At 38.2% G+C, this 13,776-nt stretch overlaps 1 protein-coding gene across 2 annotated transcripts; it reads left to right on the top strand.

Annotated features, from left to right (window-relative positions):
* The first annotated feature begins 759 nt into the window (after window positions 1–759).
* PRXL2C (peroxiredoxin like 2C) lies at window positions 760–11,059 on the top strand. 2 transcript variants are annotated; one of them, XM_045839843.1, is made up of 6 exons: window positions 763–1,006; window positions 1,418–1,486; window positions 2,693–2,746; window positions 2,885–2,990; window positions 7,528–7,659; window positions 10,488–11,059. In XM_045839843.1, exons 1-6 carry the CDS (start codon window positions 809–811, stop codon window positions 10,613–10,615), a joined length of 687 nt encoding a protein of 228 aa, XP_045695799.1. In that variant the 5' UTR covers window positions 763–808; the 3' UTR covers window positions 10,616–11,059. The 2 variants fall into 2 exon arrangements, with proteins under 2 accessions (XP_045695800.1, XP_045695799.1); XM_045839844.1 differs by lacking the exon at window positions 2,693–2,746 and having other exon boundaries at window positions 760–1,006.
* The last annotated feature ends 2,717 nt before the right edge of the window (window positions 11,060–13,776 follow it).

The raw sequence follows: 13,776 nt of genomic DNA on the forward strand, positions 1-13,776 counted from the left end.
TTGAAAATGTTCCATATTTTCATAGGTGGATAATCAGGCACAACTCACCTAACTGTGGACAGATGGTGGTAGATACGTGATGAAGAGTAGCATAAAATGTCAAGAATCTAGGTGGCAGATATAGCAGTGTTCATTGTGAAGTTCTTTCAACTTTTTGGACATGTTTAAAATGCCATGCTAAAATGTTGGAAGTTTTTTTATTTCATTTAACGCAACACCTAAGATCTGTATATCACACTGTTAAAGATAACTCAGAAAAGAAACTGGGGCAAAACTGAAGAGAGGGATGGGTTAAAAACAAAATATAAGTTAAAACAATGATTCTTTTGGATCCTAGATATGGTTGTCCTGGGTTAAAAAAAAAAATCCTCAGTAATCCTTGGTTCTACCGAGTAGGTAAAAACTAACGTCAGGTCAAGCTGCTATGAAGGGAAGGGACTGCATTCTTCCTAAATAACACCTTCTTGCATCAGACCCATCTCACTCTTTCTACCAGTAACGCCAGGAACGATTTTACCAGAATCGCTCGGGCTGCGTGGACTTTCCTGCAGCCCCCAAACCTGCGGAGCCGCGTAGTAAACGAGCCCCGCAGGGCCCCCTCACTGAGTGGCTGGGCAAGCGAGGGCCAACTCGGTGGGTACCCGCCCCCAGCCATGCGCGGGTCCAGAAAGGTACTCCACGCAGCGCCGCCTCCCCTGAGCTCCGCCCGGAATTGCGCGAGCCTCTGGCTCCCACCTCGGTAGAGACCCGTCTGGCACCGCCTCTACGTCCTGACGGCTCCAATCCCGGCTCACGGAAGTCGGGCACGATGGCTGCTCCAGCCCTGGCGCCGGTCACTCGGCAGGTCAGCAGCCGAACCGCTGCTGCCCCGGACCCAAGCTGCCAGGAGCGCCGGCAACCACTGGCGGCCGCTGTGGCCGAGCTTCCCGTGCTAGACGCGTCTGGGAGGCGGGTGCCGTTCGGCGAGCTGTTTCGGGAGCGCCGGGCTGTCGTGGTCTTCGTGCGGGTGAGCGCTGGCCGGGAGGTCGCCCGCTGGCTGGGATGGAGGTTGCTTGCACAACCTCGGCTGGGGGCACAACGGGACCCTCGAGCAGAGGGTCCGGGGTCGAGAGCGGTGTCCGCCGGGTCCTTCTTGCTGTAGTCCATTAGAGGCGTCCTGGGTGTGAAGCGTCCCCCCGCTTCCGGTAACGGGAAGGGACTAACAGCCCGCCAGGCCAATGCATTTTCTCAGCAAGCGAGGAGGCCTAGCAGAGACTGGCTGCGGCCCAGTTTTAATGCGCTTTGGGCACCCCTTGACACCTTTTCCCACCCACCGTGAGTGTTGAGTTAGAGTCACTCGAAACGAAGTACTTGGTCCTTTCTGGACCCAGAGGGTGTTAGTTGCTAACTTGTTCTTTTTGCCGTGTTGGGATTTCAGCATTTCCTGTGTTACACCTGCAAGGAATACGTAGACGATCTAGCCAAAATCCCCAAGAACTTCTTACAAGTAAGTTCCTGAGAGTGAGTTGCTGAGCAGCAGCGTGCCGCTTCAGGGCGACCTTGTGAAAGTCAACTGTCATTTTTAAGTGCAGTGGGGTCATGTGTGGAATGCACTGCTTTTCCAGCCCAGATGCTGACAAACCCAGATTATCACTTTCCCACACCAGAACCTCCAAAAAGGGGAGAGACACTTTAGAGATCTATTTGTCTTAATGTGTTGGGCTGGGCACTGCTTGCTTATAAACATACTAACCATAGTGGTAATTTTGATATTACCTACTAGCCTGCCTATTCACAACTGTTGAATGATAATGACCAAAAGTATAAATGCTGGCAATTACTTGTATTTCTTTTCTTTATTTTTGTAATAAAAACACTCCAAAAAGTTGTTCATCGTAGGAAAACATTAATATATCTTAAACGTGAAAAATTGTACAGATTTCATATCCCTGTGACAGCCAAACACATGTGTTTTTCTTCAGGCACATATAGTTTGTCCCCAGGTGAGCTTTTGAGCGAAGTCATTAGGTAGCCTTTGTAAAACTCAGGTCTGTTTTCAGCAGACCTTAACAATAGGGGTGTGAAAAAAATAAAACTGATTAAATAACTCTACTTTTTATTCTTTTTTAAAGTACACTTTTGGGGGAGTACAGAGAATTATTGACTATATTATTTTAAAGTTCTTAGCAAAAGATCATCCGCATTCAACATTTTAGCATGCAGTGATCCTGCACCTATCGAGGGAGTTACATTCCAGAGACTCCCTTGATAGGTGAAAATCCTTGAAGTAGCAGCATTATATTTATTTTATTACTTAGATATATTTTAAGACTTTATAAACCTTCCCACACTTTTATGAACACTTCATATGCTTTTAAACACTTTCTACACTCTTAAACCTATGTAATTTTAAAACATATAAAATTCTACATGGGTACTCACCAGTGAAGTATACAGTCGTCCCTTGCTATATTGAGGCTCACTTATTGCAGCCTCATTGTATCGATACAGTGAGGCTGCAATAAGTGAATGGAGATATAGCTAGGGACAACTATATATTTCTTTGCTTTGATGCATAGGATTTTGCTGTTTATTCCATTCTTCAAGAAGCCTATAGATGGCATTAGAATGAAACAAAAAAGAGTTGGACAAGGGGAAGTTGTAGAAAACATAATTTCTAATAGTATGTACATGTGTGTTTTTTTTCCTAAAGGAGGCAAATGTCGCCCTTATAGTGATTGGGCAGTCATCCTACCATCATATTGAGGTAAATGTATCACAAATTGAAAAACAGACATAGAAATATGATTTGAACCACTAACTATAGGTTAAATTTACTAAAATTTAGATTATAATTACTTTTCTCTCATTTCTTATAAAAACCCCAAATATTTTCTTTTTGTAGCCTTTCTGCAAACTGACTGGGTATTGTCATGAGATCTATGTTGATCCTGAGAGAGAAATTTATAAAAGATTGGGAATGAAAAGAGGTGAAGAAATTACCTCCTCAGGTAACACATGACATTTCTCAAGTAAAAAACACTGATGGTGTATTTTTACATTTAACCATGCATAGGGAAACAAAGGGTAAATTCATAACTCAGGCTGCTTTTTATGACTCTCGTAAGTGGTCTGTGTACACCAGGCTCTAAAAGATTCATTTTCTGGGTGTAATGACATGGAAAGCTGTTTGTAAAGTACTAAATGAAGTTAAAAAACAAGTTGCAAGACAATGTTTTCAATGATTACAGTTTTGTGAAAACAAGAACCATTTCACAAACATAAAGATCTGTAGTGTGCATATGTGAATACAATGAAGGTTTTAAAAGATATTGCAGTGCCTACCCCAAGGAATGAAAGTGAGAAAAGTGGCTTTTATTGTTTTTACAATGAGTACATTTTACTTTTGTAATTAAAAGAAAAATAATTGCTTAAGCTAATATATTTTTATACCTCATCATCACAACTTTGAATACTCTATGTTCTTTAATTGATGAAATGTTTTCATTTAAGCCCAACTCAAAGGGACTCTTAATAGCTCTTCAAGCAGAGGTAATTGCTTCCCTTGTTGTATTTTAATAGCACCTTGTACATCACTATATACTTAGTTGTTGCATGTAAAGTGGCCGGGAGTATAGTTAGTTGAAGTGTCTGATGTTTTATTCACCTTTATGTGGTCAACATTCCCTGCCCTTAGCACAATTCTTTTATAATTAATAGAGTTTATAAACTTTAGGCATTTAGGTGAACCATTAATATGTGTTTTAGGTAAGAAAAACTTGGCTTCTGAAATTTGAAATAAGAGAACTCAACTTGAACTCAAATCATTAATTCTCAACAAATATTGAGCTCTTGTTTGTTGACAACCACTGTGTTGGATGCTACAAGAAAATAATGATAAAAGACACAGCCCTTGCCATCCCAAAGCTCATAATCTGAGTGATAGAAGCAAACAGCTAATTACAACCCAGATTAAGGGCTTATAAAAGAGAAGTGTTCTGCTAATACCTGTGCCTGAAATCTGAGGAAACAAGTATCTGGGAAGGCTTCTCAGAGGAGGTGTTGTCTAAGCTCAACCTTAAGGGAGTTAGCTGGGTAAAACGAGGCTGGGAAAGGGTGCTGCTGACAGCACATGCAAAAGCTCACAAGTATGCTAAAACTTGACTCTTGAAAAGAAGTGCAAGGCCCTGCATCTGGCCAGAGTCTAAGAGCTAGTTTGGGAATTGGTGTGAGCCAGGGGACATGTTGTAGCCATTTATGCTGAGTATGGGTGACAGGCCAAAGAGTTTGGATTTGTTCTGGAGACAGTGGGGGAGTCATACAAGTATTTGAGGTGGACAAGTGATACAGTAACGTATCCACAGTGGAGAAGGCACTGGAACTCACCAACTAGAGCCAGTCTGTGACAAGACTGTAGTAATAGGCTGGAAAGAAAGAAATGACAGGGCCTGAAGTAGAGGTGGATGGATGGGCGGGGAGGGGCAGGGGATGGACTGGGGAGCTATTTATGAAATAGAGTTAACATCGTCCATTTATTGATGTTTTTTTAAGAAGGCAACTTAAACTTTATTAACACTACTGATGAGCTAGCTTAAACACAGAGTTTGCTCTTTTTCTCTCTTTAGTGCAGGAAATTTCAGCAGTCCCAATTGTGGACTGTAACAGGCTCTGCATGTGTAAGGTCTCTGCACCATTTAGCACTTGAGCTGTAAACTGTGGTTTTCACTTTGGTAACACCTCACCATGCATTGCCACAACAAAGATACAGAATTGCAAAGAAAACAGATGAATTCTAAACAAAATATACCCTTGTGATTGTAAGAGAGGTTATAGTCAAATCTTTGAAACTTCTTTGACCTGTGTTAAAGTACTGTATTTCCAAACGGAAGATATTAGGTTCTTACAAATAACTTTTAAAATTTTCTCCCTGAAACAGTATGAATCTCAGAATCAGTCTCCAAGTAGTCCTACTTGAAATCAACGCACTAAAAAATGCAATTATAATGTTAAATTAATGGGACATTTTATAAAGAAAAAGAGGAAGAAAGTAAAGCCATTAAATAAAAAGGAGTTGGGGGCTTTCCCCAGTAGTATTTCATTTTGCCTTATTTGATAAGAAGCTAATTTATGATATTAAATCTACAGTGATGACTACAGGTGCAAGACAAGTACAATTCGGAAAACATGCCTCTTACAATATTTGCTTAACCTAGTGTTTTAAGGTAAAATTCTGTTCTTGAGTCTAAGAATCAAAGTAAATAGAAAAGAAAACTGAAAAATAGGAGTTTTATGCATAAGAACTAAATTCAAACTGGCAAAATCAGAGTCTGCTTTACAGCAAAGATTGTTAAATTCTGGGTTGTGGAATCTCCTTCAGTTGAATTTCTGTTATTTCAAAAATACCAAATGACCCTTTCTTTGGACATTAGGAGGTAGTTTGGATTTCTGAACATTTATTGTAGGTATAGAATCCTATAAAACAGTAAAAATGTCTTTTCCTCATGTCTTCAGGCTGATGAACCTATATTTGTTTCTTGGTAAGTCCATTCTAATGGAAACATGAAAGATATAAAAGTTCAAGAGATGGAGGAAAAGAATAGGTATCTGGGAATATTAAGAAATCAGGCAGGTCAAAGGCAGCATAATCATCAACATAAAAAGTTAAAAGCAAGTCATAAAAGACAGGAATAGGAGAAAAATAAGTTACATGAAGGATAAAGTGACTGAGTTTCTTCACTCAAAGAGTGGAAGTAAAGTATCAGTCAGTGTGAGAAAGGAAATAGAAACACTGGCAGCTAAGAAAAGATGGAGGGGTAGCTGCCATAGTTACAGGTAAGCCCCAAAGTCTCAGTAGCATAACATGGTCAAAGGTTATTTCTTTTTCTTTTTTTCCATTTCAAGAAGGGTGCATCTGTTTGGGTGCCTTGTGTTCAAGTAGCAATTCAGGGACATGATATGGAAGGACCCAGTTCCCTTCCATCTTGTGGCTCTGCCATTTTCAGCCCAAGGCTCCCAAGAGTATAGAAGAAACATGGAGAATCACTTGTGGCAGATTTTAGGAGCTAGTGCACATCCTTCTACTCATTGGTTAGAACATAGCTACGCACCATACCTAACTGCCTGGAAGACTGGGAGATTCAGCTGTGGGCCCAGAAAGAGGAGACAGGTTTTGACCAGCATATAACAATGTGCTGCAGTGTTTCTTGAGAAGGAATGGAGCTACCTATGTGTAGGATAGAGACTAAACAATGTATGAATGGGGAATTGAAAAGGAAAGTACCACCAGTTTGAGAAGTCTGTAGCCGACAGTTTTCTGTGGCAGATAATGGTCTGGGTCTGTCATCACTTTTTCCTTTCAACCAGAAGTCGTCAATCTGGGACAGTTTTTCTCCCCAGGGGACATCTGACATTGTCCAGAGACATTTTTAGTTGTCACAACTTGGTGGATGGTGGGTGCTATGGCATCTAATGGGTACAGAGGTCAAGAGTGTTGCTAAACACCCTACATTGTGGTGGATACCGGCCAGCAGTTTCCATCTCAGCTGTGGATGTTTGTCAACACGCGAGAAAAACATACACAGAGACAACCAGGTCCTGTGGGGGAATAGGAACAGAAGGTCCACTCCTTCCATGGGGAGTGCCCTGTTCCCCCTCTGGAGAGGCTTTTTATTAGTTTTGTTTGCATAGGGATTAAGGTAAAAGCTCATTAAACATTGCCAGGAAGTAAGGATCAAACAATAGATAGCAAGGAAGTCTGAGGGCCTATTTTGAATCAGGATTAAAGAGCTGTAAAACTTTAAAGAACAAACTTACTTCTTCCTTGGACCCTTATCATTCAACTGAGAGCATTCTAAACAAAGTAGGTTTCACAGGATCTTACATATTCTTTCTTAGGCCTGATCACCCGGGGAACCCGCCCTTTCCAGCAGAGCTGCACCACCCTGTCATTGTTTCAGGCTTAGGTGGAGTAAGGGAAGTAAGGCAGCCAAGGGATAAGGAGATTTTCTCCCAGACGATGAGGACTCAGGCTATATCACAGCCGAGGAGCGAGGGTCCATCACCCCCTTTTGCTGTAGCCCCCAAAGTCCTTTCTTGGGGGCCTCCCACATGATTGTGCCTGTCTTAGATCATTCCCCCCTTGGGGAATCTTACCGGTCATTGGCTAACCGACCAAGCTTTGGGGTTCAGTTATGAATGAAGCAGCAGAAGTAGCGCTCCGGCCAGGGAGATGAACTTTTGTCTCCTTGCTGGCTTACGGTCCAAGGCCACTCCCTCAGCCTTAGCCTTGGTGGGGAGGGGGTAGGGGTTACAGCTTCTGATACCAGGCAGGGCAGTTCCCAACACTACATTGCACAGGACAAAGAATTATCTGGTCTAAAACATCACTAGTGAAAGGCTGAGGGACTGTTTTTTGGGGGGAAAAAAAAGACAAGTCACAAGTTAAGAGGATACACAAAACAGAGCATGTTTTATAGAAGACTAACATCTTTTTAAATATCTAATTGAATATAAAATGGTAACATCTAAAGACACTTTCTAATATTTTAGGACAGAGCCCACATGTAAAGTCAAATATACTCTCAGGAAGCATTTGGAGCCTGTGGCGGGCAGTGACTGGCCCTCTTTTTGATTTTCAAGGAGATCCAATTCAGCAGGGCGGAACCCTCATTTTAGGTCCAGGTAAGCATCAAAGCCCAGACCCAGAATGCACTTCTCATGCATTTTAGAAGTCCAGAGGCCTCCTGTTTTCTTCATAAAATAACAACTGTGTGGAAATGGGCAGTTTGATATTGTACCAGTCAGGGTGCTGTGCTTTCATAGGGGGCACCTTTTGTTTCCAAAGACTAGTGTGTATTTTGATGTCTGCCTATTGGATGTAATGTGTCCATCATTCCATGCCCAAGTGTTTTCAGATATTTGGCATAGGAAAAGCCAGTCCTGGTTTAGTGAACTGTATATGGCTATAACACTCTTGAAAAAATTCAGTGGAGGTGAGTATTTTCAAATAGGAAAAAGTCATCAAGTGCTCTTTTTTTGGTCAATAGATGAATCAGTCTAGTTAATTATATCTGTCAAAACTAGGAGCCTTGCTCAGTGTCAGATAGCAGGTCAACCTCAAGGACAGCTCATTCAATAACAATTACTATAAACCATAAGCTATAAATAGCTTTATTGATCAGTTTGGACCACCTGAAATTCCTTTGGCTCTACTTTGCTAAACAGTTGAGTGTTGAATCTTTACCCTGTTCAAGTATTGCAGTCAGGGACAAACACCCACCCATGATTGTGTCAAAATACCTATCACTATATTGTAAACTATTTTTTCTTAGTTCTTCTTCCTCTTTAAAATTGTCTACATTTGTCCTGACCAGTGTGGCTCAGTTGGTTGGGCATTGTCCCACAAAGTGAAAGGTCACCAGTTTGATTCTCCATCAGGGCACATGCCTGGGTTGCAGGTTCAGTCCGTGGTTGGGGCAATTAATGTTTTTCACATCAATTTTTTGTCTTCTCTTTCTCCCTCCCTTCTCTCTAAAAATAAATTAAAATAAAATAAAATAAATAAAATAAAAATTTAAAAAATAAATAAAATTAAATCAAAACAAATTAAATTAAATTAAAATAAAATGTCTACATTTGCCCTGGCTGGGTGGATCAGTCAGCTGGAGTTGTCCCATACACTGAAAGTTTGAGAGTTCACTTCCCAGTCAGGATACATTCCTAGGTTGTACGTTTGATTCTCTTTCAGGGTGAGTACAGGAAGCAACGAATTGATGTTTTTCTCTCTTTCCTTTCCTCTCTCTTTAAAATCAATAAGCATAACATGAGATGCGGATTATAAATTTGTCTACGTTAGTGAGCTTAGCTTCTAAGAGTTATAAAATTTACATTAATAAATTCCAGATAGCTAAACAGAAGTCTTTGGAAAGAGGATTTTGACCAAGCATTATAACTGTTGGGCTTTTTGCATTTGGAACACTATAGGTAACAAATCTGTTATTTATTCTCCCTCTCTCATGAATTTACATCAGTTAGATTAGCCAAAAAAGAAGCTGTGTTTTATGAGAATGAGTCCTACAAACTAGCCGAGAACAACATTGAGCTATATTTCTGAATGACTCATTTCCATCCTCAGACCTGGAAGGCGTTTTTCTGAGTCCTCATGTCTTGGCATCATCTGACCACACATTCAGTTGTGGAAGAATGAATGAAGAATGCAGGGAGATTGTCATTTGTGTCCCAAGTTGAGAACGTACTTAATAAGGAGATTTTAATACTGCCTACTGGAAATAATGTAGCTTCTCTAAGGAAAGAGCTAGGCGTACTTATTTATAGAAATCTATATCGTGGTTAACCCAGTATTTCATCTTGCCTTATTTGCATTATTTGATAATAAGCCAATTTATTATATTAAATGTCTAGTGATGACTGTAGACAGCAGGTAAGTGTAATGCAGAAAATATGCCTATGTTTCCTTAATCTAATGTTTAAATTCTGATCTTGAGCTTAAGAATCAGAGAACTAAACTATAAATTATGACTTTTCATATTTTAGCAGATAAAAGGATTCTAAGTATTTAAGGACCTAACTGATTGTTTTACTGTCCTTATTTTCGGTCTCTTTTGTTCTATAGTTATAAGGCATATAGCCTATTAAATCAGTATTTGGAAGTGAATGTTTTTAAGTGATTTATTCCATTATTACATTTAAGAAACAGCCCTGGCCAATGTGGCTCAGTTGGTTGGAGTGTCATCCTCTACACCAAAGGGCTGGGGGTTTGATTCCTGGTCAGGGCACGTACCTAGGTTGTAGGTTTGATCCCTGGTCAAGGCATGTATAAGAGGCAACCAATTGATGTTTCTTTCTTACATCCATCTTTCCCTCTCCCTTCCTCTCTTTCTAAAAGAATAAATACATTAAAAAATAAAGAAAATAACCAGTCCTGGCCAAGTAGCTCAGTTGGTTAGAGCGTTGTCCCCATATATCAAAGTTGTGGGTTCCATCTCCAGCCAGGGCATATACAAGAAGCAACCGATGAATGCATAAGTAAGTGAAACAACAACTCTATCTCTGTCTCTCTCTCTCTTCCTCCCTTTTCCCTCCCTTTTCCTTTCTCTCTCTCTAAAAACCAATAAATAAAAAATTATAAAAAAGAACAGATGTGATTTTCCAGTTTGATATCTGTGTTAGTTCCATATTCTGCCTGTCTGACAGGACATTTTATTTAATTACACTGAATAAAACCTAATAGAAGGTTATAATTTAAGAATCTTTTCCCTTGGATCTCATAAAACATTAAATATCATTCTTATTTAACCATATCCTTGTCATGCTTTATTACTTTAATTAAAATTTATGGTATTACATATGGAACATAATGTACTCCAGTTAATTAATTTTTCCCTTTGGACTAATTAAAAGTTGAAAAGCTTCCTTGATTTTAGTAAGCAGTAAATCTAATAGATAATAATATATGCCAACCTTTGCCTTTTATTCTTATTGTCTTCTAGGTCACTACATCCATTTTATACATCGTGATAGGAATAGATTGGATCACAAACCCATCAACTCTGTTTTACAGCTTGTAGGAGTTCAGCATGTGGACTTTACAAGCAGACCACCAGTTATCCATGTATGACAATACAGACTCTGGCTCTTTCAGATGGAACCTTGAGATATGGCCTTGTGTAATATCTAAATTGTTGGCTCTTCACAGTCTTTGAGGAGTTATGAAAACATAAAGAGACATGTACCAGTTGATTTGCATTTTGAGAAGCACTCATTGTCAAAAACGTGATGTATATTTGTAATTTTATAGCTTTTAAAGTTTTAAACAAATAAAATTTTATTTTTACAAAGTAAAACTTTAAAAGCTATCAAATTATAAATACCATTCTTTATATTATGCTATATCTATTCAATGAAAAGGGTTTTTTTTTTTTGGCCATGAAAATCATAAATCCTTATAAAGAATGTATAAGGGGAAAGTTAAGCAACTCAACACCATTTTATCCAATGTAAAAAGTAAAAAAGGATATTACATTCTGATTTTTATTATCACATATTAAACAGTATAATCACATTTTTGTATGTATTTGTTTATATTTTTGTATGCTTAGAAAAACAGACAAAAAATAAGCACAACAGAATATTGCATCTAAGTATCTCTATGTGGTAAGATTTATTTTCTTTTTTGCACTTTTCTGTATTTCCCAACTACTACACAGTGAATATGATTCATTTTTTGGCCAGGAAAAGATCTTTAAAAATTTATGAAGAATATTTTCCTACACAATGTGTTCCACAAGGTGCAGATATATTGGTGTAGTCCACATATTTCTATGCTAGGAGTTTTACTCAGAGTAAATAGGGCAAACCACAGCTTTCATATAGTCTGTTCAAAGCGCCTTGCCACCACATGTAACACTATCCATTTCACTAGGATTTTTTTTTTTGTAAAAGGAGAAAAATTAATTTAGCTATATAGGATACATGTTTAAAATATGGTGGGTATGCTTTTTGAAAAGGAATTTTAAGAACTGTTTAAACGAAAAATACTTTGGAACTTAAATATACACTGTGGTTTGGTTACACTCCAGCTTCCATTTCTCACCCCCAAGTTGCTTTTATTTAGTGGAGTATTGTCCTTTTATTTTTCTAGAATCTTAATATGAAGTGTCTCAGAAATTCTGATGAAAAGTACAGCAAAACCAAAGTACAGGGTTGGGCAGAAGTAGTGGTTTACAGTTGTTCATATGGAAAATAATATAATAATTAATAGGTAATACAAGAATAATTGTTTCTCATATAACTGTAAACCTATTTTGCCCTACACTGTATTGGTCATTTTTAACAAGTATACTGACTGCTTTGAGAGAATAAATTTACAATTCTTTTATATCAAGCTATGAAGTCACACAAAAAATAAATATTTAACATATCCAAATATGTATATACATATATGTATATACATATATAGGCATAGTCATGTTTTTAATCTAAAAATGAAATTTCTCATAAAATTGAAATTAAGCAATTTTGTGCTGTTTTATAGGCAGGAAAGACTGGTGGTAACCCAGATTCTTTTACTGATTTTAGACTTAAAACTGCTGAATCATAGCTTATACAAAATTTTATATTTATAAGTGAACACCATATTTTTCTAAAATACATACATGTTCCTTATGCGACTTCAGGAAAATACAGTTACATAAAGACAATGCAGTGGTAAATTGCCGAAACAGACATTTAATATAATTAATAGTTGTTATGAAATATATAAATATACTCCACATCCAAATGTACTGGACTCAAAATTTCTTAAAACCTTCCTGCAGTAAGTATATAAAAGTACTAGATAAAAATAACATCTAACACTTTAATGGTGCTAGTTATTTGCCAGGTACTATTTCAAATGTCTTACATATATTAGCTCTATAGAATTGATACTACCATCATCATCATCATCATCATCCCCATTTTACAGAGAAGGAACAACATCACTTTTAAAGCTGAATTTATAAGAAAGTGAAGAAACTCCACCAGGCTGATGAGCATGCATTGAAGCTGTGGGTTGTCCTGAGGGTTGTGGCCATCCCAGGAATTAAAGGCTGTTTTCTTGGCCAACTCCAAGAACTTGCACAGTGGAGAGGTAAAACAAAAGCCACTGCATAGAGGACAATCTGAGATCTATGTGTAAGGGCTACAGTCATGTCCATTCATAGACCAAGGAGCCCGGTGAGGACATGTAAGCCTTTTACAATGAACCATGGGGACAACAAGAATTACAATAAAATGAAAGTGTATTTTTAATTTTTAAAAATGCAAATACTTTTGGCCTGGCTGGAGTGGCTCAGTGGATTGAACACGAGCCTGAGGGGACCAAAGGTCACCAGTTCAATATCTGGTCACCGCACATGACTAGGTTGGAGGCCAGGTCCCCAGTTGGGGGACTGCACCTTTGCCTACCTTGGTGTTTCTTTCCCTCTCTTTCTTCCTCCCTTCCCCTCTAAAAGGAAACAAATATATTAAAAAAAAAGATTGATGATGAACTAGTAATTGAGTAAAATGTTCTTGTTACCATCTACTGTGAGGGAAGGTGCAAAGTGATGATAATGTCCCCCTGAAAACGGAAAGACAAACTTTGTAAAGAAGCAACATCATCTACTTCACAGTTCATAGTTTTAAGAAGAGTGTTCCAGTGATATTTAGAGCGTGCAGTTGTGCAGGACACATTAACATTATTCTGTGAATTATCAGAGTTCTTTTAAATTATCTTCACACAATTCTAATTCTGAGTTTTTTTGTGCACATAAAAAGTAGCTATTCATGTACTGGGTGTATTAGCAGAAAACTTGGAACACAGTTCCAGGATGCAAGTTTTATATCAGATAAACTTATTCCTGAAAAGGGAATTTAAAAAGATGTTTTTCAGCCAGTTAAGCCCAAAGCAAACCTTTAGAAATTTATTCTCTCCAAGGTGAAACATCTGATATTTTGATGCACACTAATCCAAATTAAGTTTAAAAATTCAAGATTGAAGAAAAAATCATTTGTGGTGACAATATGAATATAAATTTGGATAAATAGATATTGTGATGAAAACGTTGATCCTAAAATAAGGAACCCATGGAGCAGAAGTATACTTGGAATTTGTTGTGATGCACACATAATTCATGATTGTGTCCAAACAAGCTATCAATCATATTATGGTTGTTAAAATTTACCAATTAAAAAATTTTTATTGTGGTAAAATGACATTAAATTTACCATTTTAAATACTTTGAAAGGCATAGAGGT

Source organism: Phyllostomus hastatus, unplaced genomic scaffold (genome assembly GCF_019186645.2).
Source record: "Phyllostomus hastatus isolate PE091 unplaced genomic scaffold, TTU_PhHast_1.1 phas_contig_312, whole genome shotgun sequence".
Classification (NCBI taxonomy): domain Eukaryota; kingdom Metazoa; phylum Chordata; class Mammalia; order Chiroptera; family Phyllostomidae; genus Phyllostomus; species Phyllostomus hastatus.